A 25,785-nucleotide genomic window follows, 5' to 3' on the forward strand; every position below is an offset into this window, starting at 1 on the left:
GCACAACAATGAGTCAAACCTAATGACTAAAATTAACAGGCGTCTAAGTTAACTTCAGCCATCCTTCTGGAATCCATTTCCCAAGGGCTACGTTACCTTCTGTGCCAAAATTAGGATGCTCAGTCACGACCCTTCTCTTCCTCATCTTCATTTCAGAACATTCATAACTTTGTTCCAAACAGGAAAACCACCCAAAAGATTTCTGACATATCAGCTGCATCATACTGGCAAGAACTGAAAGCTTGATGAGCTATACAACACACTGAAGGCTGGAAATCAAAATAGAAAATCTGGACAGGGAATATTCAGTTGGTCCTGTCCTATTTATGAAATAAAACCTTTGAAAATTCTCACTAAGTAGATCTCATTGGCCAGAACTCTAATTCATACACTGCAAAAACAAACAATAAAAAAAAGGAGTTTCCTCTTAATTACCTTATTTTCCTGCAAAATATGCTTTGAAATAAATTAAATTTGTATTCCCTTAAGATAAGCTTCAGAAATCTTACCAAGGTCCCTTCTTTTCCATTCTGAAGCTAGTAAGATCCATCAGTTTCTGCAGTCAGTTATTTGCAATTATCATCAATAAAGCCATTAGATTTGGAAGATACATGACTCTGACCTGCCAAAGAGCCTGGGATGACTCTGTACACAATCCCATTAGCAGATAGGGTATGACCTGAGTCTCAACGAGAGTCTGAGTTCAACTGATTCTAACCAGAGATTAATCAGGTCTCTGCCTCCCATAGACTTATGCAGACAATGGGGATCACTTTTAACATTTTATGCAGCCATATTTTAACACTTCACACTGCACTAAAAGTTGAATCAATTCCTGGTCTAGGTATGAAGGATTTCTTTGTATTGTGTACTTTTATAATTTAATTTAGAAAACATGTCCCCCATTGCTTTTTCTGTTACCTTGTCTATACATGAAGCTTCTTTTCTCCAAGAAACAAGTAAAAACTAGTCCACATTTGAGGTAGATGAAAAGTCAGCTGGAAAATATCACTCCTACCCAACACAGCAAACATACATGTGATGAGAAATTAAATGTTTATCTCAGATATGTCAGACTTGTTCTGGACCCATCCCTTCAATTCAGGGAACTTTTAAAGTCATCATTTTGCTGCAGAAAGTGCACATTTTTCTTTCCTTTTTTTTTTCAACCAATCTCTAAAATTACTCCTATACTTTACTTAAAAGTCTTTTATACATAAACAATAGGACAACACATAACACATGCTGCAACTCAGGAAATCAAATTCAGAGCCTTGGGAAGCATTTACTTGATTAAATGCAGAGGTGCTTTGAGGTGACTGCAAACAATGGCATAAAGCAAAAGCACCACTGGCACAGCAAGTTCAGCACAGAGCCATCCCAGAGGCACAGCACAGAAGGTTGGTTGCTGCCATGTCCCCTCCTACTCATCCTCACCCACTCCCGAGCCCAGCCATGTGAGCAACGGCCATCCAGCCACAGCCCTTCAGCAAAATCTACAGAATCACAGAATCATGTACATGTCAATACTACTATCACTTACCATGGTAAAAAGTCATGGTAGTTTCCTCTGTCCACCTGGCAAGAAGACCTTTTAATTTTTTTAATGTACAAGGATAACACTAGCACAGTAACAAAACTGCCACTCCATGAGTCAGAGTGGTTGTGGGAAATTTCCTGGAAGAGCTTTTGAAAAATAACTGTTGAACAGCAAAGTCTTAGCAGGGATGGGGACTGCAAGTCAGCACTGCCTGCAATATGAGGTGAGAAGGAGAGGACGCTGTATAACAAAATGGCCACACTTTTATGGGCAAGAAGGTTTCCCAGGAGAGAAGTATGGAATGATACATGAAAATTATCTCTGCCATGTTTTAAATGAGTAAGATAATTCTCTATAAGCCAGTCCAGCATTTTTCTCATTTCCCAGTACATGTTCTCAAGTATGTAGTTAAATGCTATGTTAGGAGAAATATCCATCTGTTTGGGTTTTTTTTGTTCATTCAGGGTTTTTTAATTGTCACAAAATTCAGTATTTTTGATACAAACTTACTTGTCATGCATTACCTATGTTCATGTAACCTAATGCTAGAGCCAGTGACTCTGCAAAATCTCTCTCAGGGGGTAAATCTCATTTCTAACCATAGACCACAAATTTAGTGAATAATGCCAGCAGTTTAATAACTCTCTTGTTAAGGTTAAATGTTTTTCCCCTGCTGCCCCTCCAAGCTGACAAAAGAGAAGAGTAATCACATGAACATCAATACTGCATTACAGAAACCATTCTTCAGAATTTAGATGTGAGTCTGTTTATACAGTAATCCACATTTCATAGAGACACAGAAACTGAGGCAATAACCATCTTGCTCAAAATGGCTCCACTTTTCAGAATTTTCAACAGTAACAATCTCAAATTTTTGATGCTGAAACCACTGTGGGTATGTTCATGGTGCAGTAGATATGTCTCAGCTTTCCATTTACTCGAAGTCTCCTTCTATCAATGGATTCAAACATGACTGCAGTGCCTTAAAAGGATATTAATAATTTCTCTGTTCTTGGAATAGCATAGACACTCCTAAATTCAGAATACCAGCACCTCACTCAGAGAGCAAACTGCATATTATGCAAAGCCTTTGCGTTTTCTGTGTTAGGTAACAGAAACCATGCTCTGGGTCAAACCTACAACTCTGGAGGAAAACCAGGTTCCCTTCAGGTTCTTTCTACTTCTTTTTAGATCACTTCTTCATTCACATTTCTGACTGTTTATATCTTGGAAACCTTGACACGTGTCAGACACAGCCCTCAGAGTCCCTATCTCTCTAAGCATCACTCTTTTGTGTCACTCCCAAAGGCTCATCATCCCCTGGCCCCTGGTCCCTGCAAGCAGCTTCAAGTAGAGGGATATTCATCCCTGTATGGCCAGAAGCAGTAAATTAAGGAGACACCTGTGGTAGGAAAAGAACTGTAGCTTTTAAAAAGTAACCATGAACTTCCTTTGATTGTACCTGCAGCACAGGATCTTTCCTAAACAAACAAAAGCAAAATAGAACAAATCAAATTGCCCTAGTATTTGCAAATAATTATCAGGAACACAGCAGTGATACTTAAAGGTAACAAGCCTTTAAATTATAAGTACAATATATAAAATCTGTGACTTCTTTGGAGAACAAACCCAGAAAATGTTTGAACACAGAAATGTCAATACTATTGCATGAAAAAAGCAATAATAGAAAATCTGGGGAGCAGAATGGCCATGGCAACAGATTAAATCAAAGAAGAAACAAAATTTTAAGGAATTGTCTTCACTAGTGGTGCCTAAATTACTCCTGTTGTTTCTTGCAAACCATAAAAACAAATAAACGCATGAGTAGGAAAGAAAAGCAAAACGATAAAGCAGTAGAAGTACTTACTTTCTACCTGTCACACACAAATTACACTCGAATTCTAGTAATTAAAAAAAAAGGCTTTTAGTGAAACTTCAATAACTGTAAATCCTGGCTTAAGTTCTGGCAAGTTTACAGACTGAAAAGTCTGAGAATCTCTTGAACACATAAGGAATGACTTGCAGTTACCCACATAAAACTGGCACTGCAAGTTTCATGTTGTCAGTAGGAATGAAGATGAAAATTCAGTGCTCCTGGCTGTGATTTGCTGAAGGTTTCAGGCAAAGCTTGGCACAGGTGTACTTAAAAGAAGAAAGTGCACATGTAAATTCTGTCTCTTAGCAACAAGATGTGATCATAGTATTGCATTTAAAAGGCAGGTGATGAATCACAAACTCTCATAAATAATGAGATGGCAATACACCCTCTTCGCACAGTGTAAATGCCATGAGAGGAGGAGATGGAAAAGGAACTATCACATAGCTAAGCCATTACCAACTGCACAATTAATATATGCTCTAAGCAATGAGGGAGTCGGAGGAAAAGCATCATCACTTATGACTATGTAGTCATTAGCCAAGATCCTCATCTTCATTAGACAAATAAATTAAAATTCACATTTACTAAAGCTGTCACAGTGGCTCCAAAACAATACTCTAAAAATGGTCCCACTGGATTTGGATGAAAACAATGCCTTTTGAAGGAGTAGTTGGTAAGCAGAAGCATGACATCAAATACTGACAATCCAGTGCTCATTATCTAAGGTGACCCTCCTCCCTCCCCTCCCCTCCTCTTGTACAATGAGGAGAAAAAAAATAGAGCACATGCTAAATTTTAGTAAAAAACAATGACTCAGGATAACAAAGGTCTGTAATTCAATGAAAAACTGACTACAAAAACACCCTGCTTTTCCAAAAGTTTTAGAGCTTGGACAGACTTTACTTTAGAAAATTGCTAAACATAAAGCACTGATGAGCAAAGTGATGAAGTAGAAGAGTAAAACTAAGCAAAGCCAGAAGGGGAAAGGATAATGCATTTTCAAAGCAATCATAAAGTAGCAGGAAAACTTGTTCAGTGCTAAGACTATATTTCATGAATTAAAAATTAGGAGGGGAGGGGTGGGGGCACTATTTTCATTACTAGTCAATGTTGAAAATAACACAAAAGCTATGCTCAGACAGAGAAGGGGAATGTTTTTGCTAACACTGATCCTTTGCGCCAACATTCAGAGGGAGTTGTTTACATAAATGGAAACTCTCCAATGTTCCTGGGCACAAAACATCTTCACTAAAAACTTTTTTAGTAGATAAATCCCCTGATGTAGAGCTGACACCCTGTTCTCTTAACTGGCATCACACTTTCAGAATGGAAGACAAAAGATTGTCACACTAGGCCTGAAATGTCAATGTCTTTTAAAAAGCACTTTGAACATCATGTTTTCCAGGGCTGGTAAGAGGTGCTGAACAAAAAAAACCTGCAAGGAATAAAACTTTTCACTTGCCCATCCCTGTCAAAACTAATGAGCAAAATGAATCCTGCTATCCTGCTCATTTATATCAACTGAAATAGAATTTTAAAAGTCTTAAAGTATAAGGATATTTTATTTCTATAAATAGTTTAGGGGTGTGCCATGGGCACAATATTAAATTTGCCACATTCCCACCCTATTTTGCAGAGTGGAAAATTTGGGATTCTAGTAGTGATATTCAGCCGAGCAGTCTCTCCAGGTTTATCAGCTTGCACCTCACACAAGCTGACACACATCTAACATACCACAATGTACTGATCCAATACTTTACAAAGCAAAACTAAAACCTGGTTTTGCTACATATTGCACCAACAAATGCAACTTAATAAAAAAGTTATCCAAGTGAAAAAAACTGCTTTACCAATGCTTTTTGTCTTTCATATGGGTAAGTAATAATTATCGTTGCTTATCTGGAGTTTGAGCATTGCATCAATTAGTCATGTATTTTCTAATCGGCTTATATTGATGGAATATCCATACCTTTCTCTGAACAAATTACTAATAAGGTTCTGTAATACCTATAATGAATAGCAGGTAACATTTAATATTTACTTTCATTCTTGACATTAAACAATAACTACTCTCCATGCTCTTTTACTTGTCTTCAGTTCTGTGGGGTAGTGTTCCAACTGCTAACAATTTCAGTGCCTTTCTTCAGTCATACCCTATAGCAGGTTTGGTTTGTAACCGGGCAGAAACACCAATTTAGTGTAGTGGTTTGGTCCAAGATACTCATTACTGTTTACCTTCTGTGAGATAAGAATTAGGAGAAAAGCAAAGCAGGCACCAATCTTGAAAGAATATAAAGAAGTTTATTAACAGACCTAAAAGAAGAAGAAAAAAATCATACCACACCTTCAAAACTCTCCTCCTCCCCCCACCTTCCTCCCTTCTCCCACTGACAATGTAAAAGACAACCCTTGAGATGTTCAGTCTGTTTACCACTTCCATAATAACCTTGTTCAGTCTATTTAGGAAACAATTTAGGAAGAGGAGTCTCCCTTGCCCATGCTATGAACACATTATCACAACGAGACAGACGCCCACTTCCAAATAACTTTGTTCAGTCCATTTAGAAAGAGGAGTCTCTCTGCTCGCATGTGAGTCTCTTCCCCCAACTTGCAGCTTTTCCCGCAACTGCTTTTGAGGGTCCACTCTTGAAGTTTTTTGGGGTACAATTTTAAGGTTGAGCCATTCAGAAACAAAAGTTCTCTTCACCCATCTCTGGGAGCATTTCATCTCTAAGAAATCTTTGGGAGCATCTCTAGGAACTGAGGTTTTCTCCTTTCCCATTTGGAGCAAAAGTCCTCATCGCTTCCATCTCTCCCTGTCCAAACTTCTCATGAAATTACAGCTGCGTCAGCATCTGCCTATCTCAGCACAGGTGCTTTTGCTTGCGAGTTGAACACTCCACCCTCCATATCTTCATGAAATTACAACGGGATACTCTGATATATCATAGCTTCACAACAGACTTTCAGCTTTAAGCATCTCCTCTTTCTGTTCCCTCAGGTTTTCAGCTCTTCACAGCAATAAAAGGGTTAATCTCACCTCAGCCTTGCAGCTGGAATGTTGCTTATCACTGTGGGTCACATGACCTCTGCTGGACAGTGGTGCAGCTTTAGCTGAAATCTTGGCCTTGGCTGCAGGGTGGTGAGGGGGGGGGGGGAGGGGAAGCCGAGCTGCTCCGGCTGCCCACAGCCCTGCTGTAGGGGGGGGTTCTGCGGGTGGAACAGGGCCTATCAGTTCCAGGATGGCCGTGGCCTGGCCTGGCCTGAGCAGGGCCTGGGCCGGGCCCGCTGGCCCCCCCACAGGGCCCGCAACCACCTGTCCCAGCACCGGAAACGAGACAGAGACGCTCTGCCTCGGAGTTTCTATTCTTAAGTGTGCTTCACAGAGGCAGTCACAACTTTAAGTGGCTTAAAGAATTGTCCATATTCAAACGGGCCAGCTGATAGGTTCTGTCAGGTCACAGAGGAAGCTGTACGCACCCCTTTTAAAGAACATCACTTCCGGGACTTAGCTTGCTAACCCATGACATACCCCTATTTCTAAAACCAGGACACAGCCAATTTTCTTAGCTATCCTATAAACGACAGATATAGATTGTACTAAAATTAAAGCCATATTGAAATGAAATGGAAAGATGAACCCTAAAGAAAATTAAATAAGGTGAAGTAGAGAAGATGTGACCAGATAAGATAGCTGGAACGAGAGTCTATCTCCTTCAATATATGAAAAATACCGTCAGTATGCATGGAAACAAAATATTAACACAGAAAAAAACCCCCAAAAAAGTGTAAATAAACAAAACTCAAGAAACCACCAAAACACTAACCATAACACCCCAGTGTCCAATTCTGGGATATCCCTATGCATAACATTTTCTAGATAGTTTTGGAACTAGTGATAAGTGTTCAATTATAACAAAAGAAAAAGTGCCACAATATAAGCTTTGGGTCAGTCCAGTTAAATCAAAGGAGGAGTAGAAAAGAAGTAATGACTGGAGGCGACACTTAAATGGCAAAATGCAGCTGCTGCTGATTACATGCGTGGGACTCCACCTGCAGCATCAGTGGTACCCTACAGAACCACCTGTGCAGGGGAAAGGTTTCCTCCTAATCCTTGTCTATAAAGATTTTTGTAGTCTCAAACACTCAGATTTTCATTTCTTCTAGAATTATAACTTGCCTCCTCAGATTTTCCAGGTAGATTTTTTTGTTGTTGTTGTTGTTTTTTAAGGTAACTAAATTTTTTAAAACCATCATAATTTTGAATACTGCAGTATATGCATCTGGAAATTACTCCAGGACCCTTCAAAGCCAGGTTAAGTATTTTGTATTTGTATTATTACAGACATATATAACTGCAAAATAAGAACACCTTCCTGAACACTAGCATTCAACATTTTATCCATATCCTTCAGTTTTAATAATGTGCAAATAATTTACTTGAAATTATACTGCAACTTCTCTATAACATAAAAGAACCTTGCATTAGAAGATGAAGACAGAAGGCTATGAAAAAGTAATAATCTTGAGTATATCTTCAGTATCTCTTTCTTCAAAAAGAAATAAACTACTCTGTTTGGTTGGGAGAAGGGGTGGACGTTTCTTTAACACACAGCAGTGTCCTTAGAAAATTCTTTTTCATATAAATATTGCAGCTCTTGAATGTATTTCTGGAAGGCATAGCAAAGTTACATGAAAATGACTAATGGCATATCTTTCTTATGGCTACCACCTCTTTAAAAATCCAACAGCAGCAAAAGTCCTCTCTGTTGTACATGCCATTTCTCCAGCAACACTAATGCTGTGAAACAATATTCAAAGGCATTTCAGGATAACCATAATGTAATATTTGTACATTCCAACTATATGTGCTTTGGAGACCCCCTTGCAGAAGCAGCCCACAGGCTGGTGTTTAAAAGATGCACAGTGCTTTACTCTCAGTTGTTTGCCAAGAGTAAGATATATCCTGGGATGGAACTATGGAATAAGCTCCTGTTGAGTGTAATGAAAAATAGAAGGAGAGAAGGATGGATATTCAGTATTTGCCTCCTTGCCTTTGTCTTATTTTCCATCTCGTGCAATGATGGTCATCTCTGCTTTTTACAGAGAGAACCAAATGGAGTAGAGATGAGCCATCTTCCAGAGAGTAAATGATAAGATGAAAACACAGGTGATGATATCTCCCTGAAAGGATAGAGCTTATCAGCAAGGTCTAAGAGTAATTTACCTCCTCAGCTGACCACAAAAAAATGTCCTGTAGTCATCTGAGTTCAAGGGATTTCTAAGTTCTTTCCAAGTAGTTTTCATTGCCTGAAATTTGTAATATTTCAGTAAAACTATCTATGAGGTCGATTGTAACAAGCTTTATGATTACAGTAAATTAATGTTTTCTTGGTTTCCCACATCAGCAGAAGCATTCCAAATTTTGTTGTGTTTCTTCCTATGTAGTATCAACCATATTGCCTTGTTAAGGTACAAGACTATTATTCTAAAGCGCACATCTTGTTATTAAGTTAAAAAGCCCCCAAACTACACAAAGATCTATTATTGATAGCTAATTTTTGCTAGTATTTCTACCAATAACAACTGCTGTAAAAACCTGCACAACAAAGAAAGTCAGAATAGCAAAGGACAAAAAGAGAGGACAGAATTTGTGGATGTCAACATTGTGATAAAGAACTTTTTCCTTCTAGCTCCAACATTTCTGATACTTACTCAGATATCTCCAAATGGGGATAGGTTCTGCACTGACAGAAACAACACACTGAAGTAGGTCAGAAAAGTTGTGGTCCCTAAGAGAGAAGCCAGCCAAATGGTTGGACCAGTGGCCAGCCAGTGCTGGACCACTTGGTCCTAACCCTACTGTTCCAGTTTCCATTAATGCAAATTAAACTGAGATCTCAAAGTGTTTCTCCAACAGTTACACATCCCTTGTTTTCCTCCATTCTGACACCGAAGAGAATGCACCATAACTTTTCAATAGATACTGAATAAATTTTCCATTACCACTTTAAATAGGAAAAAAGCTGGCATGCAACACCTTCTACAGTAAAGATATCTTAGTCTTGCAGGGATTGTTAAGGTCTATAACTACATTTTCTAAGTAAATGTTAGCTTTATAATCCCCAGTGGCTTTACAACCCTGCAAAGGGCTTTGGGAAAAGGAGATTTTTTTCCACATTAAAAGGTCATATGCTTTCATATGCCTTTCACATGCCTTTCTTTTTTCAAGATCAATTTTTGGAGCAATTTTAAAATGTCAGCGTTTTAAAAAATAGTCCTGGGACAGATACCTATTGGTAAATGAAAACATACCCATAAGATGTAAGTATATTTTTGGGCAACACACAGGAGGAGCAGGGACCATTCTGCAGCAGGAAAACTATGATATAGTTGCCATTGTGGAAAGACAATGGGATGACTGGCACAACTGCAGGGCTCAGGTCAGGGCCCCTCCCTGCAAGGAAAACATTGAGATATTGGAGCAAGTCCAGAGAAGGGCAATGGACCTGGGACAGGGTTTGGAGCCTGTGCCTTATGTGCAGCAGCTGAGGGACCTGGGGGGGACTCAGCCTGGAGAAAAGGAGTCTCAGTGGAGACCTTCTCACTCTCTGCAACTCCCAGGCAGGAAGTCGTAGCCAGGTGAGGGTCATTCTCTTCTACCAAGTAACAAGCAAAGGACAAGAGTAAACAGCCTCAGGTTGAACTAGGAGAGGTGTAGATTGCATATTAGGAAAAACTTTTCACTGTAAGGGCTGTTAAGCATTGTAATAAGCTGCCCTAAAGAGGTGGAATCACCATCCCTGGAGGGATTTCAGTGATGTGCAGATGTGTCAGCAGCAGCCACCACAAAAAAAGATATGGTAAGCTGTTAAAGCATGTCATACATATTCAATATTCTGCAATTACTGCAGTTTTTTAAAAAAAGAGTTTTCTCAAAAACGACACACTGTACCACATAAAGATGGAGAAAACAATGGCTTCTCAATTCAGAAGCCAAGCAGGATAAGGCACTCTGGCAAACTCTCCCTGTGAAATGCTGAATGTGGACTTACAGCCCATATGTGAGAATAATTTAGGGTCCTGAAGATTTGCTTGTTTCTGAACAACTGCCAGAAAAGATCATGTTCTCAGAATACAAGTGCTGGGGATCCTTACTGTATTGATTACACCACCTTGAAACACTTTCTGCTACTGAAACAGCAGTTTCTGAGGGAACAGTTTCCAGGTCACGTCAGTGAGGTGATTCCTGAGGTCCTTTTTGTTCTGACACAAGGAACATGCCTCATGTAGTTCTTTCCTTGTGATTTGATCTCACAGTCTCCTCCTGGCCCTGAGACATTCTAGCCATCTGTTCGTACAGATGGCACATTCATATAAATTTAAAAAAAGTGTTTTCCAAACATTTTCTATTCTCTGTCTTTTCAGATGGTTCTAGACTAGCAGAAGCAGCAAATGTTCTAGGAATGACTGACTATACAGGAACAAAAAAAAGCTGCTGCAAAAAAAATTATGTTCTTACACAAATGATTTAGAGGAGAAAAAAAATCTAGTCTTATTTCTACTTACTGAACAGCAAGTAGAAATATCTGCATTATAGTCTAAAAATCAGTGACAGGCACAGCTTTAAAGTGCTCTTCTGCAGAAGCTTACACACATCCTGAGCCTGGAGAACATACCTGGAAGCACAAATCCCCAGAATTTCTTATATCTTATCCTAGTTTCTCTCCTTCTAAGCAGGACTGAATACTGTTCCACGAAAAGCTCTCTTCGGTTACTTTGCACATTGAAGACCACAAGAAATTTCAATTTTCAGAGAAATAAAGAAATAGAGCCAGGAAATGCAATGAAAAAAAACCCCAACAAGCCCCTTACACTTGAGGAGTTTAGGCAATTCTTATTTCTCAGAAACCATTTTACCATTCTGTAAAGTTCAATAACAAAGTAGAATAAAACAGTGGGTGAACAAATCAGCAATTATCTTCCCAGAAAATGCATTAAAACATAAAGGAAATGGGTTTTTTTGGAGAAAAAAAAATCACCCAAACTAGATATTTAACTAGAATAAAAACTAAATCCAAGTACTTGCACCTTCAGATAAGACACTTGGTAGGGAAAAAAACGTATTCTTTCACTCAATAAATAGCATTCTACAATGTCTTACATTAAAAGTGTGTAAGAAAAGTTTCATCTGTACAATCACAAGAAGAACTAGAAAGTGATTGTGCATGACCCACAAGAGGTATTATTAGTTCTACAGTGTCCTAACTTTTATTTTTCTTACACATGCAAGGCCCCCAATCCTGCTCTTACTTCTGAGATCCATCTCAGATTTTACCAATTTTAGTAAAAAAACTCCAATATGCACAAGTGGAATTTATACATATACAAATATATTGTTTTTATTTATCAAATAGATATCATATATTTAAACACGTGTTTGCATACACACATTTAGCATCCATCCCATTAGCTGAGTCTTGATCAGAGCATTCTGAGATTTTATGTATGTCCTTCCAATGGGAAAATCTCCCTTCTCAGGATCATCAACTCAAATCATAGATCAAAGACATTGTGGAAGAGAAATGATAGATTACTGTAATACTAAATTATATAAATTATTAAAATTTAAGATTAAATGTTTGATGACTTCTATTTGTTTTTGGAATATGAAATACCCTTGGAGCAACTTGAACTATTTCATGGTAGCTGATGGAGACTTTCTTACTAACGCAGACTAAATGCCACAGTCTGTCTGTTAGGCAAATAGAACTTGGACTTTTTTTCATTTCATTGCAATGCAATAATTTTGGATAATAGGGCTTTTAATGGAAAGGATTCCTGTGACTTAAGTTTTTTTTCTTATTAAGCTTAATTGAACTAATTACTCACATATTAATGACTTAACAGGCACTTAATAAAAAAGTAAAAGCAAAAGACCCTTCTGAATACTTATACTTAAAATCTAATAAAGGGATTGAAATAGAAAGATATCTTTGTTTTCTTTCAGATAGGGGAGATATTTAAAACACAACTACTGTCCCTCCTGCTGAGGATGAATGGTGTAAAGATGCCATTCCAAATCCTACAGAAAAATGCATATATAATCTATGAGTCCTAAATTGAAAAGAGATATTTATGAGAGTCAATGATTTCCTTTTTTTTCCAGAAATTGCATCTTTCCTAAATTGGCTCATTTTGTGAATGGGCTGCTATGTAGGAAAAGTGGAACAATGTGATTCTGAGAAAATGAAGCAGATTTGTATCTATAACCTGGCCATCCCAAGGTGCACATGAGGGCTGGCATTTTATAATTCTTCACAATAATGCTTGGCACTTATGTAGTGTTTTATGGGATCAAAGCACTTTACAAACTAATTAATTAATCTTCACAACACCCCTGTGAGAAGGTAGGTTTTAGCATTCCAATTTACCAAGTGGAATAACTGAGCAGAGAAACTGGATGATTTGCTTCATGTCCAAATCTACAGCTCACAGGAACAGTGTTATTAGAAATAACAGTAGTTGTATTTCTCTGCTTTATTCCTTGGAACCTACAAAAGAACTATTTGCATTAGAAAGGAAAATAGCATCTGGCCCACACCTTGGGCCAGAACTGATACCTTGTTTATTTAAAACAACAATTATTTCATTTAAGCAACACACTGGGATTCAAGTTCCTTTCCTTATGCTGGATCTATATTGAATGTGCAAGAAAAGAGCTGTGATCAGACTTATCCTGCTCCAGTATTTCCAAATAATGAGATTTGTTGTGGTAATGGTTACTTCTTAATGCAGAAATTCTTTGTACTTGAAATTCTACATAATTGTACAGTACCCAATTTTTTTCAAGTCTTCACAACAGCTACATGACTTCAGTATGAAATGATATTTTACTATGTTTGCATTTATTTCTACAAGTTTTCAAAAAGTTCTTGCTTTGACCACCTGCATACAAGATTTAAGGGTTCTTACACGTCTATGTATACTAACGGCCTTGAAAATCTGGACACAGAAATCGAATTCACCTCATTTCTTGTGCAAAAGTAAACAACTGCATGTCAGACTATGAATCGGCTTGGAAAGTGTTGGCAAAGGAAAAGTCAGTAATTGCATCTATAGCTGTGAGCACCAGCACAAAAAAATTACCCACTTAACACAGTGGAAATGCTTCTTCCCAGACTGATATTCTCATGTTCAAACAAGACTTATAAAAATTACTTTTTACTTCCTCTTTGCAATGCCTATATATGCCCTATTGTCATTTAAAGAAATTTAGTGTTATATCACAAGAAGTGATAACCAAAATTAAGAAACTTTTTTTTTAATTGGACCAACAGAAAGCTACTGACACTTCAGACATCCTAATAAAGATAATGCATTATATTTACTTATTTGTTTTAACAAATGGCAACAGTACTTTGAGATGCTATTGGTGCTTTTCATGCCACAGCATACCTCATCATAATGTTTATTTCCTCTTCTTCCCTGAGGCTGGACAAGGCCCCAGTTGGAATGAAGGGCTGCACAGCCAAGAGAGGCACGAATGTGATGGAACCAGAAACACCTGCCACCTTGACAGGTATCATGATAAAGAACAGCATCCAAAATAATATCTTCTCCCCAGAAAAGAAGTCCAGGTTCTTTTTATCTCTTCTGAAATCCCCAAAGTGAGAAAGATTTTGAGAACATTTTTTGCTTACCATGAATGGGCATTCAAAATTCTTAAACACCTTCTGTCCAGCTTCTGGAAATACAATTTTGCAGCAAAAAGGTAGGACAGATCTCTTTCTTTCTTGCAGAAGACATTTCAGAGTAACAAGGATATTTGAAATATTGTAGGCAGTCCAAAGATATATTATTTATTCACAAAATCACAAGATTTTAAGGGGTTGAAATGTATCTTAAAGCCCATCCAGTCCCAAACCCCCTGCCATGGGCAGAGACACCTCCCACCAGGTTGCTCAAGCCCCCATCCAACCTGGGCTTGAACACTTCCAGAGTTCCAGCTAGTACAAATGACTGTTTGATTTTAAAACTGAAAAATGGAGCTTTACCTCCAAATTATGCTTAGAATTTAATTAAAATTAAGCCCTATCAGAAAAAAAACCCCAAAACCAACAAAACCAAACCCAAACAAAAACAACCCCCTCAAACCCTCAAACCAAAACAAACCCCAAAACAAATCCCCCCCAAACAAACAAAAAACCCCAACAAAAAAACCCAGAAAAAAGCAAAAAGTAGCAAAATAAAGATCAAATGCTTTACTGAAAGGTAGCTGGTGTGAACAACTCACCTCTCAAGGAATATGGTCTGAGAAATAAATATATTTGCAAAGCAATTGCTTTTAAAATTGCCCATCAGATTTCATAGACAATAAGCTGCCAATGAGGAGTTAAACTGCTGAAGAAGTCTAACTATACAACAAAAATGCCCAGTGTTGTTTTACCAGAGCAAAATGTGGGAGAATCGATTTTACTTGCAGAAGTGAAAATTTCCAAGCAGCTGAAACTGAGTGAGCAGACAGCAGAAGGCACAGCTGAGACAACACAAAATACAGGCATCCAGGACTGTTTAGGATTCATGTGACTCAATGCTGGTAGCACTGAGTAGAGAACAAAGCAAGGCCATCATACACATAATTCTCTCATTTGTGGGAGATTACTGTGTTCCATCAGTCAAATAGGAATTACTGCTAGCTGAGTTGGAGACTCATAGTTGGTAATGCCTTAGATGAATCTTGGCAAGTAAAACTGTTGGGCTTTCAAATGGGAAAAGCCTTTAATTTCTGAAAAACACTCCTCTGTTCTACTTCCTTTTGTTTTCCTTTTGGCTAAAAAGGACAGCAACATTGTTACCTCACAGAACATGGTTCCTATCAGGAATTCCATATATATTCTATTTTTCTGTAAAAAACACCCACAAACTTCATTTACAAAAAGCAGAAAACCATCCTACTGAAGAGATACAAAAGTATAAAATGCTCTTGGGCATGTAATTATCAGTTCTCTACCCACTGTCACCGAGTTCTCTTGTGAGGAATGTTGGGAGAAATGTATGCAAGAGTCAGTATCTCTGTAAACAGCATGGTAATGGTGCAAACCCACACAAAACGTATTGGTCTTAAGCCACTTCTTCAACTACGTTTAATCCTTGTATTCTAAATTTTCTCCTGACTCTGACACATAGCATCCCAAGACTCTCTCCCAGTAAAGAGGTGAGTTCCAGAAAGACACCATAATGTAGTTACACAAAAAGCAGCAATTCAAAATTGGCAAATAGAAGGATCTTAACTTGTCACCATTCTCAAATCTTGCATTCCAATCTCTGGAAAAAATTCAAAAAACTTGGTGCTTTCAGAGGCCACAAAAATCAGAGAAATGATTCTTCCCCAGGCTTATGCAGAAGAAAGCAGAAGACAGCTGAACTTTTGATCCACATTTTAGAACAGGCTTTATGTCAAAAGTCAGGGGAAATTTTTTATATATGTATTTATATATATAAAAATAAATGTAAGAAATAACAAATCTCATCTACTGTAGCACCCATTTCTGCTAAGTGTATTTAATAAACCAGATATTTTAACACAGAGAAATTTAGTTAAAGCCATATATTTTCCTCAGTTTTGACTGCTTATCTTATTTAAGCTTTGCTCAAACTACTGTAAACTATCTGCTATACTAGATGTGAATGTCTAAATTTACTGTTCTAAATATGTGGTCAAATCACTAATATCTTCTTGCAAGTCATCTTAACTTCCAACATAGTGATTTTTCCCGTAATGACTCTTCATTTAAGACTATATGTTTACAATTTTCTACCATTTAGGTGATTTAAGTATATAATCTATTGAATGTCCTGGTCTTGGCAGCAATGAATAATTTTCTTGCCAGATGGAATATGAAAAAAATACAAAAACCCCCATTTTCCCAAAACATAAATAGCTGGCAGCTATCCATCAGAAATAAAAGTCCTTCTTAACTTAAAAGCAACCACCATGTCACGTTCTCTGTATAAAAAAGGTCAAGAATTTAGTTATGCCCTTAACTAATGCCCTGTAGCAGTGAAAAAGGCAGGCTATGAGGACAACACACCAGCCCTTTGTCTCCTTTCATTATTAGCCCTTTTTCTTTTTTTCCCTTCCCTCTCTCCTCCCTTCTTTTAGTGACAGCATGATCCAGGTGCTCACTAAACTGCCTCCTAGTCCTTCCTGAAATTTAACCTCCCAGTGTCAAATCTAATTGGATGTGACATGTGCACCATGTATGGGTTCTGCTCACAAAACCAAAAAGGACAATGTTAAGGGATCACTGCTTGCTGCATGAAATAGAAATTCAACTATAGGGACACAAAAGAAAGGGATGGTTACATTTTTACTGATAAGATCACTTGCAGTTCAATGAATTTGATTACAGCAATCAAGGTAAATGCAACCAAATTCACAGCAAATTTTATATGTGTATGCATGTGATAATGTTTATAAATAGATGTATGGGGAGATGAAAAAAATTCAGACTGACACTTAAAGGAATCTCACTTAAGAAAAATGCATCCCAAAGTAAGAATATGTGACTGTAAGTATAAGCTAAAGTAAATTAACACAGCAAGAACAGTATTAATTTTCAGAATAATAGTGTACAGGGGGTTTTAGATATGTGAGAAATACAACTAAGCAGGTATTTTTAATGGTATGCAGAAATTACTAATAAGCAGGCATTAAATATATCACTACTGTGGACACTGTGGAAATTATTTCCACTACTGTGGAAATAACATTAACTCTGAGTTGAATTTAGATGAAATAGATAGATAAAGCTACTTAGAGCTATAAAACTAAAACATTAGTATTAGAATGAGATCATTGATTGCTACTTGGTCCAGCGAAGGCAAAAGCAGAATATGGCACTCATATAATCCTGTTGTATTACCACCGGTGCATCTTCCCCATCCAGCCCAGCGTTTGAAAGACATTTTAGTGAGAAAACCTTTCTGAGACCTACTGAGCTGAGTCTGAGGAGGAGGAATTGATTCTACATTTCACAAGACTTGTCCATGGTTCATTAAGAATTAGGACATATAAGAAGGGGTTTTGCCTTGTCCCCTATTAGCTATCTGTTATGTTCCATAGTCTCTACCACAAAACACACAAGAACCAGAGGTGTCCTTCCCCTCTGTGCTGTTCAAGTACACAGTTGCCAAAGGAGTGAAGGCAATTGCAGTCCCCAATCTTAGTGCTGGCTAGGGCAGTACAGGGTGACAATCGTCCTGCCCCTGCCCTAAGTTACAATTCATTCCAGCACAGCAACAGAACAATGGCAGAATTCACATCCATCATTCATCTTGTGCCAGCTCACAGGGCAAAGAGAACACTTGAAATGCACCAAGCAGAGTCTCAGATGTAAGAACTGATAATCTCAAATGTGAGATTGCTACATATACCCAAATACTAGAAAATTATTTCCTAAAGTGAAATTTTTTACCTAGGAAAAAAAGCTGTCTAAATGCCTTTAACTCTGGGCTGTGCACAAGTCCTACAATAAAAAAATATCCCATTTTAGAATTAATCTAAAACCATATCTAAAACCATATTGTGATTGTAAGTATTGAAGAAAATAACTCTGGAAAATAAAGGCTCAAAGCATTAATAGATTCCTCGAATTACGTTAAACAGTTTTAAGTAAAAAACAGAAACCATTTCATTTTATTGCATCTTATAAAAGACATTAAAACTGATTTGCTATTTATGCTGAATGAAGAGGAACAAAGGTTTCACCCAAAACAATGAAACAGTACCACCACTGGTTCTCAAAAAAAAGAAACAAACAAAACCCTCAAAACCTTAAATAAAGTATATTTCATGACAGGTTTTAAGTTTTTGAAAAACAGATGAACAAGAAGAAACTCCCAGAAAACAAAAATTTCTTTTACTTGATTCTTCTATGGACAATTTTTTGTGAGCTCTACTTACTGTTTACCAACCTTTAAAAAAAAGAAATTATTACAGATGGTTAAGTAGTCAGAATAAAAATGCCAGAAATAGCAATAAAAACTTAGCATTATTGAAGACATTAAACCTGATATTTATTTCTGATTTATTTTAGAAGATAACAATAAACATTATGATTTCAGAATCTTAAATTGGAAACTACACCAAAACCATTGTTTTGGTCGCTCTCACTCCATTAATATAAAGGTGTGTTTTGTAGTTGGTTTATATTTCACTTTAAACTACAACTGCTTTTCAAGGAACCAAGTATCTGTTGCTTCATTGAACAATCACAAAAACTCCAGACTTGCTCCCAGCCATAGTGCCAGAGCCTGAACTGCTCCCACAGAAAACATAATTGGACACAACAAACATTGGTAAATACAATACCCAGCTCTGCAGCATTTTCTATTGTTAACCCAGACAATGCTTTCCTGCTCTTTTGTTACCTACCCACATTGCATTGTCAGTCTTTTGCAGCTACATTTTAAAATCAATTTCTCAGCAATTATTTATCCTGTTAACATCACTAAACAGACAATTTCCTCACTTTTCATAACTTCTCAAGGGTGAAGACCTTTTGTTGATTTTCCCAGTCACCCCTCTACATACAGTCATACACAACAACAACAACAGGCTGAAAAACATTTCAAGTCATACCTCATCTAAGTGAAACTCAGAAAGCTGATTCATCTGGGTATCATACAAAGCAATCTAATATTCAATCAAAAATATTTTTAAAACATATCAGTTAAACTATCAATTCAGCTGTCATATACATTTTCTGTTTTTTCTGCAAATCCTCATTTTGTATTTCATATTTCAATTCCTTTGAAGAAGCAGTTCTAAACCAGGGTTTTAATCCAGAATGAGTATTTCAAGTAATATTTACAGTCTTATCTGTTCTTAATACAAGTCTCTGAACTGTACTAAAAATGGCACTTTATCTCCAAAATTTGTATTAAAAAAAAAATTTATCCAATCTTAGAATACTTCATTTTTTTTTCCTGGAATATCATCAGTTATATAGAATACAGCAATAAAAAGAAAAACATTAAAAAAAAAAAGGCAAGGAATGGTTTTTATTTTTATTTTTAGCTTTTTAATCATGGTTTTAAATTAAGAGACAAAAGAGTTAGAAATGGTTCATACTGACCTGAGTCCATAAAGGACTGTTCCATCTGGATGCAAACGAATCATTCTGTTCTTCACAGTGACACCATGAACAAATGACTTCTTGTCATTCAGGAAATAGGTATCGGGCACCCAGAGCTGATCAGCTACTCTGTTGTCCAGAGTGAGGTTTAGAGGTATTACATTATAGGACAGCCTCTTATCCCTCCACGCTTGCTGGAAGTACATTGTCAAGGTATAGTCCTATAATTAGAAAAAACAAACAAACAAACAAAGTTTGCATTGAAACAGATGGCATATATATGCAAAAAAATGACAATGCCAATACAGATGTATTCATTGTGACTGTTCAGAATTTCCATAAGTAGATTTATTCATTTTTACAGTACTGAACATCTCGTATACACTTAGTAACAGCAGTGAGAACACAAAGAAGATGGGGCATTTACATTTTATGAATGACCTGGACATTCTCATTTCAACATTTAAAAATAAAATAAAATAAATTGTAGACATTTAACAGCCTGAAATTTCTGTAGCCCTTTACAAGCCTGGGAATTCTAGGAAACAGGAACACTCACAGATCTGAATTTCATTTCAAGGTCTCCACTGTATTCAATAGAGCTCTGGATCAAGCCTTCTATCTCTGAAGTTGCAGTCACCACCCAAACACTTCCCTAAATTAAAATCTCTTCAAAGTCTGTTAACTTTCCCCTAGGCACTGAAATCAGTGGGAAGTCTCTGAGGTTCCTATGATATACACTCTTAGTCTTAATTTTACAGATGAAGTAAAATTATTCTTCAGGGGACAATTCAGAGAGCACAATTAGCATCTCAGTAAATATTCACAGTATTACGAGACTTGCATTGTCTTGATGCAGGGCACCACTGTACAGTGCTTCAGAGATGTTTTGACCTTTTGGTGTTTTAAAGAATAATATATTTATAAAGGTTATATCTTCGTAAAAACTTTTATACAGATGCAGAATTATCATTATATTTAGCCGATGCTAAAAAAAAACCTCTAGAAATATTACACAATGTATATTAAGAGCATCCCTGCAGAGAAAGACTTGCATAAATGGCAATATTAGTTCTCATTCGCTGTTTCATATTTTAAAGGAGAGTCTACTATTTAAACTAATACTAAACTAAACTAATAATTTTTTTATTACAGTTGGAAAATTAATCTTCCTGCCGAACTACTTAAAAAAAATATGCCACAATTGTATTTTACAAGCATTTTCATTTAAAAGGATATTTGCTATATGAACGCTATATAGAATTTCTCCAAATATACAAAAATAAATTTTTCTTAATCTGCAGTTTCAAAGACTGAACACCACAGTAAGAAATCACTGAAATTGGGTTGTTGTAATAATTCTCTTTACAATGTACACAATTTGTAAGTATGTATCAATGTCCCCTTGAACTAGGGAGGGCCTGTGAGAACTACAGCTATTTCAGCAGAGCTCTGTAAGCAATGACACAGCACCTTGAAACTAATTGACCCTGCCTCTTCTGCAGAACAGTGTGCATTCAGATGAATCATTACAAACTGTTCTTTTATAGAAATGTGCATTTCAGTGGCGGTAACACTCTTATTTTTTGCCTCATCCTTCCCCAGAAGAGCCGATGTACATGGGCTTCAAAACACCTCTTCAATTTTCAGTGAAGCAGGGGGAAATACATGTTCTGTTGTGAATAGTTACTGTATTTCTTCCTTGCCAACACAAACCACAAATGGTATTGCTGTCCCTTCCATGTTCCTGTCTCCACTGGTTAAAGGTCAATCCCCTTCCCTTGCTGCACCCCCAGCCGTGCTGGGAATCCCAGTACCTTTGGCCGGGTGTCACAACAGTGACTCTGCAGGGACTCCAATAGGTAAACACCAAATGAGCTTTCCCAATTATTTTACTACCAAATATATTCACCTGATAGCTGTTCTACAGTCTGACCAGTTTTAACGATCTGAAACCTCTTCCCCATCCCGCCTCCCCAGGGTCAGGATGAGATTCTGCTTGCAAGAATGTTCCACCTACATCCGAACAATTTTACTATTATGCTTCATCACTGTTCTGCATGATTTGATTCATAACCAGCTTTCAGGAAAATATTCAGTAGGAAAATGTATTAGTATTCATTATACTAATACATCACATCATCAAGTAATGATCTGTAGCAATTGTTTCTCTATTATGCTTGGAATGCTGCATTTTATTCCTATTCCAAGGAATAACCTACATGTATTAATACACAGCATAAATACATACAACATGCTTTTCTTTTTACACCTCAGTAAAATAGGAAAAGAAGAGAAGGAAAAACTGTAAACATACATGGTTCACTGCATAGGAGTGAATTACATAAAACTGTAAATTTGGAGCACTGGCATTTCTGAAAGAAAAGCCAAGTCACCAGGCCGGAGTCTAAAATCAAACACACTGTGTTCCAGAAAGAGCTGGTGTTCCGACTAAAAATTATTTGTCATCTGTTGGCCCTAGTTTTCAGATGTGACTGGAGTTTTTAATGGTCAAAACAGAACTCCTTAGAAATTGTTATAAAACTCTCACAACCTTTTGAATTTCATTTTGGTATTTTAATGATAATTTTAAAAAGTCCCAAAGATGTACATATGTCAAAGTGAAATTGATAAGACAGGAAAAAAGCAAAACCTGTCACAAAAACTGCAATTCATTCCTTAAAAAGGAGAGAGGCATCTTTTTTCAAAAACCCAAATGAAAGTGTAATTCAAAAAAGATGTGCAGGCACAAAATGTCCATAAGTAACCCAAGACCCTTTATACTTTGAGACTAAGAACATTCTCATCCAACAGGAATACTACAAGAAAAAAGCCGTTAAAGTCACATTAAATATGGGCATTCCCCTCTCTTCTAAGGATAAGTTTAAAAAACCCCATGTAAATATCTTGTCTCTAGGAAGAGAGGCACACAAAAGAAATAGAGGAATAGAAGTAAAGGATTATTTTAATTTCTTAAGGTTTAGCATCCTTTTAAATTCACAGGCCAGAATTGTTAGAAAGAGTGTAAGTTTAAAGAGGAAACGGGAGCAAATTCATTTTAAAAGCCTTGCACAAGAGACTAGTTATAATGAGCTGAGAGAAATCCAAGCCCAAAGCTCCTGATGATGGTGGTGTAAATCATTACACAGACAGAAACTACAAAGGTACAGACTGTTTGCAACACAGGCACACAGACACATTCTACCCATAGAAATAAAGAGGCTCCTCAGCTGCCCTGGGCATGTGAAGCTTGAAATGCTGTATAAAATTGTTAGTATTGACGAAATTGCAAGAAAAATGTAGAATATAAATAAGCAAACGTATTTTCTGTAAATAATATCAATTTTGTAGCTTTCATTATTATTTCACTGTTTGCCTAGATTTAAATTTAATAAAGTGTTTTGTTCCGTCCAGAGCAAAAATTTAGGCATCAGAAAAAGGATCATTACCCCTGTACTATTGTAATCAAAGAAAAGATGCCTTCTCTTATCACCTTGCCTTTCCACTTTTCCTCTTCTTTATCTCACATAATGAACACAAGAGCAGCAAACGTAAGACAAAGTTAATCTTTATACATAATTTTTCATACGAATAAAAAAAGTATCAAACAGTTTCGTTAGTATTAGCATATTCATGAGTAACTTTAACTCTCTGCGGTGGTTGCCTGCAAACATTTTAGCTGCTGGAAGTGTAAATACACTGAGAGATTTAAACTTGTATTTAGATAAATAGAATTATCACAGACAGACATGGTGTCAGTGAATGACCATCAATTTCAGTGACATAACGGAAGATAGTGGACAGGAAAGCATCGAATCTGAATACTGGCATTCTTGTTTATATTCTCACATTTCATTCATGTTCTCAAATAAATGTTTAAGCCAAAGAAAGAAAAATCAGTTTGGGCCTATTATTAGTTTAAAAATATTAGAACACAGGCCTTAGCTAAACCTACCCATGGGCCAATAACTGACGTATTGCTGGTCCTCTTTTTATATTGGAAAAAGGACCAAGGCAAAAAAGGAAATAGAGGTCATGAATATTCACAGTGACAGCGGGTGTCTAATGCAAAAGACTTTACCAGAAGTAAATTTTTTCAAAGCATGATAATAAGGTCCAATGTGAGAAAACACATTTAAAATATAGCTCTTTCTTCTGCATTACACAAATCAGGACTGATTCACACTGCAGCTTAAAACTGTAACCAACACTTATATTAATAGGGATAGAAAACAGCTACTGAAACACTGGAAACCATAAAGGCAGGAAACTTCAGAGGAGAAAAAAATAAGCAGAAGGAATATATCAAATCTAATGTATATAATATACATTCTGTATATTGTAAATATACCGAATGACAGTGAGAAGTTGAAGAAGCTATTTATCATTGCTCCACAGTAATGAATGGAGAACTCATTTGTGGTTTGGCTTAAGTCCACTCCTCATCACATTCCTGGTTATTACTAACTTGTAAGAATGTTTTACTGCATTTCCACATATGACTATTTTAAAACGAAGTAATTTCCTTCTAAAAATGTTAGAAGATGAAGACTTTGCCTGAACACTATTTATTTAACATGTACATTAAAAAACCTGTTTGTTAATAACATTTAAAAGTGCTGATTGACGATCCTTTCAATCCTTTTTTTGTTTAAACCAACCACTACAACATGTTCGATTCAAAATCACCTATCTCAGTCTCTCATTGAGAAAAAATAATGCAAAATGTCTGCTTAATGCTGGAGACACCACAAAGTGACTTATATAGAAGTAGAAAGAACAGTTGAAAGAATGGGTGATGCCAAAGAGATGCTAAAATTGTCATATGCCCTTTCAAAAAATGTATTTTTCACATTTGTAAATCTTTACTTCATAATAAACAAAAACCCCCTCAAAACAAATTAAAAAGCCACAAACAATGACATCAGGAAACTTACACAGAATTCAAGTTGAACTCTCTCAATCTATCAAATCCCCCTTCCCAAGCTGCCTTTAAATCTGTGAAACACTTGTAATTAATTGCATCTCCTAAAACTTACTAGGGGAGCTTTCCTTGATGGCAATTAATCTTCTCAAGTTTATGATCTTGCCGAAGAGGAGAAGATCCCAACAAGCTTACCATTTATTTTGCTGCAACTCTCCCAGATTTATTCATCAGCAATTCTCATTTGTCAGCTGAACAAAGCAGCAAAGACAGGCTTTTTATCTCCCACCACAGTTCTCAGAAAAACACAATATCGAATCAAGCAAGAGACTTGGATATGAGAGCCAAATGACTGCCAGCAGAGCTTGACTCCTTAGCATGAAACTTTTGGTCCCAATTATATGAAATCTGTAAAAAGAGACTGTAAGATTTCAGAAACAAGATCATGAATTTGTGTCTCCTTAGCACTACTGAGGGTAGCCAATATTTATATTGTTTCTCCATGGTGATTTAGATAATGACACGTCCTCACAGTACAATGGATTTCATACACTGAAGTGAAATGAAGCAGTTCTGGCTGGTAAGTTTCCTGTAACCTTATTTAGTTTAGCAAGATGCTGTGACTCTTGATTTTCATTTCTGACAAGTCATCCAGACTGAACCATGATATTGCACTTTTCCCAAGCCAGCAAGCTGCATGTCACACCAATCAACGAGCATCTGCCATAGGTCTTTTAGCTCTGTCTGATTTGCTGTCTCTTGATAATAAGAGGAAGATCGATTAAAGTGAATCTGGACTGAAAACAGTATTTGCTGCTATTTGGTTAAGAGAGTCATATCTCTTGAGACTGTCAGATTGTTCTCTTTTAAAGGGATCTCGTCATCATACAGAACTGCAGGATTCTCAGATGAACAAAGCAAATGCAGAGTACAATGAATAAATACAACTATTCTCACTTAAAATGAAAACAGTAGTTTTCTGCCGCAGACAAAAATAGTATTTAGTCGAGTCATTGAAGAAAAATAAAATATTTTAGGCCACAAGAAACATCAAAAAGTTTATTTATATTTGAATTGGAAAATTTTCTTTACTCAAGTATCTCAAGTTATTTCCCAGAGTTCACAGATCATTCCCTACGTAATTGCTCACTTCCACAGATCTTCAGAAAAAGTTCCACAGACCTTCAAAAGAAATCATATTTATATTGCTTTTAATTATGGCCTATTATAAATTGCCTTGCAAAAGAGTAGAGAATTTATTGAAAATACTAAAGAACAAAAAAATCATAATTCTTAAGTA

General features: G+C 36.7%; 1 protein-coding gene across 4 annotated transcripts in view; it reads right to left on the bottom strand.

Moving 5' to 3' along the window:
- GABRB2 (gamma-aminobutyric acid type A receptor subunit beta2) overlaps positions 1 to 25,785 on the bottom strand; it is a 162,219-nt gene that overhangs the window by 91,004 nt on the left and 45,430 nt on the right. For all 4 annotated transcript variants that reach the window (XM_048319465.1, XM_048319463.1, XM_048319466.1 and 1 more), the window contains one exon: positions 19,562 to 19,782. In XM_048319465.1, coding sequence (XP_048175422.1) covers positions 19,562 to 19,782 — 221 coding nt within the window. The remainder of the gene's footprint in view (positions 1 to 19,561; positions 19,783 to 25,785) is intronic.

This window comes from Corvus hawaiiensis, chromosome 15 (assembly GCF_020740725.1).
Source record: "Corvus hawaiiensis isolate bCorHaw1 chromosome 15, bCorHaw1.pri.cur, whole genome shotgun sequence".
NCBI classification, from domain to species: Eukaryota; Metazoa; Chordata; class Aves; order Passeriformes; family Corvidae; genus Corvus; species Corvus hawaiiensis.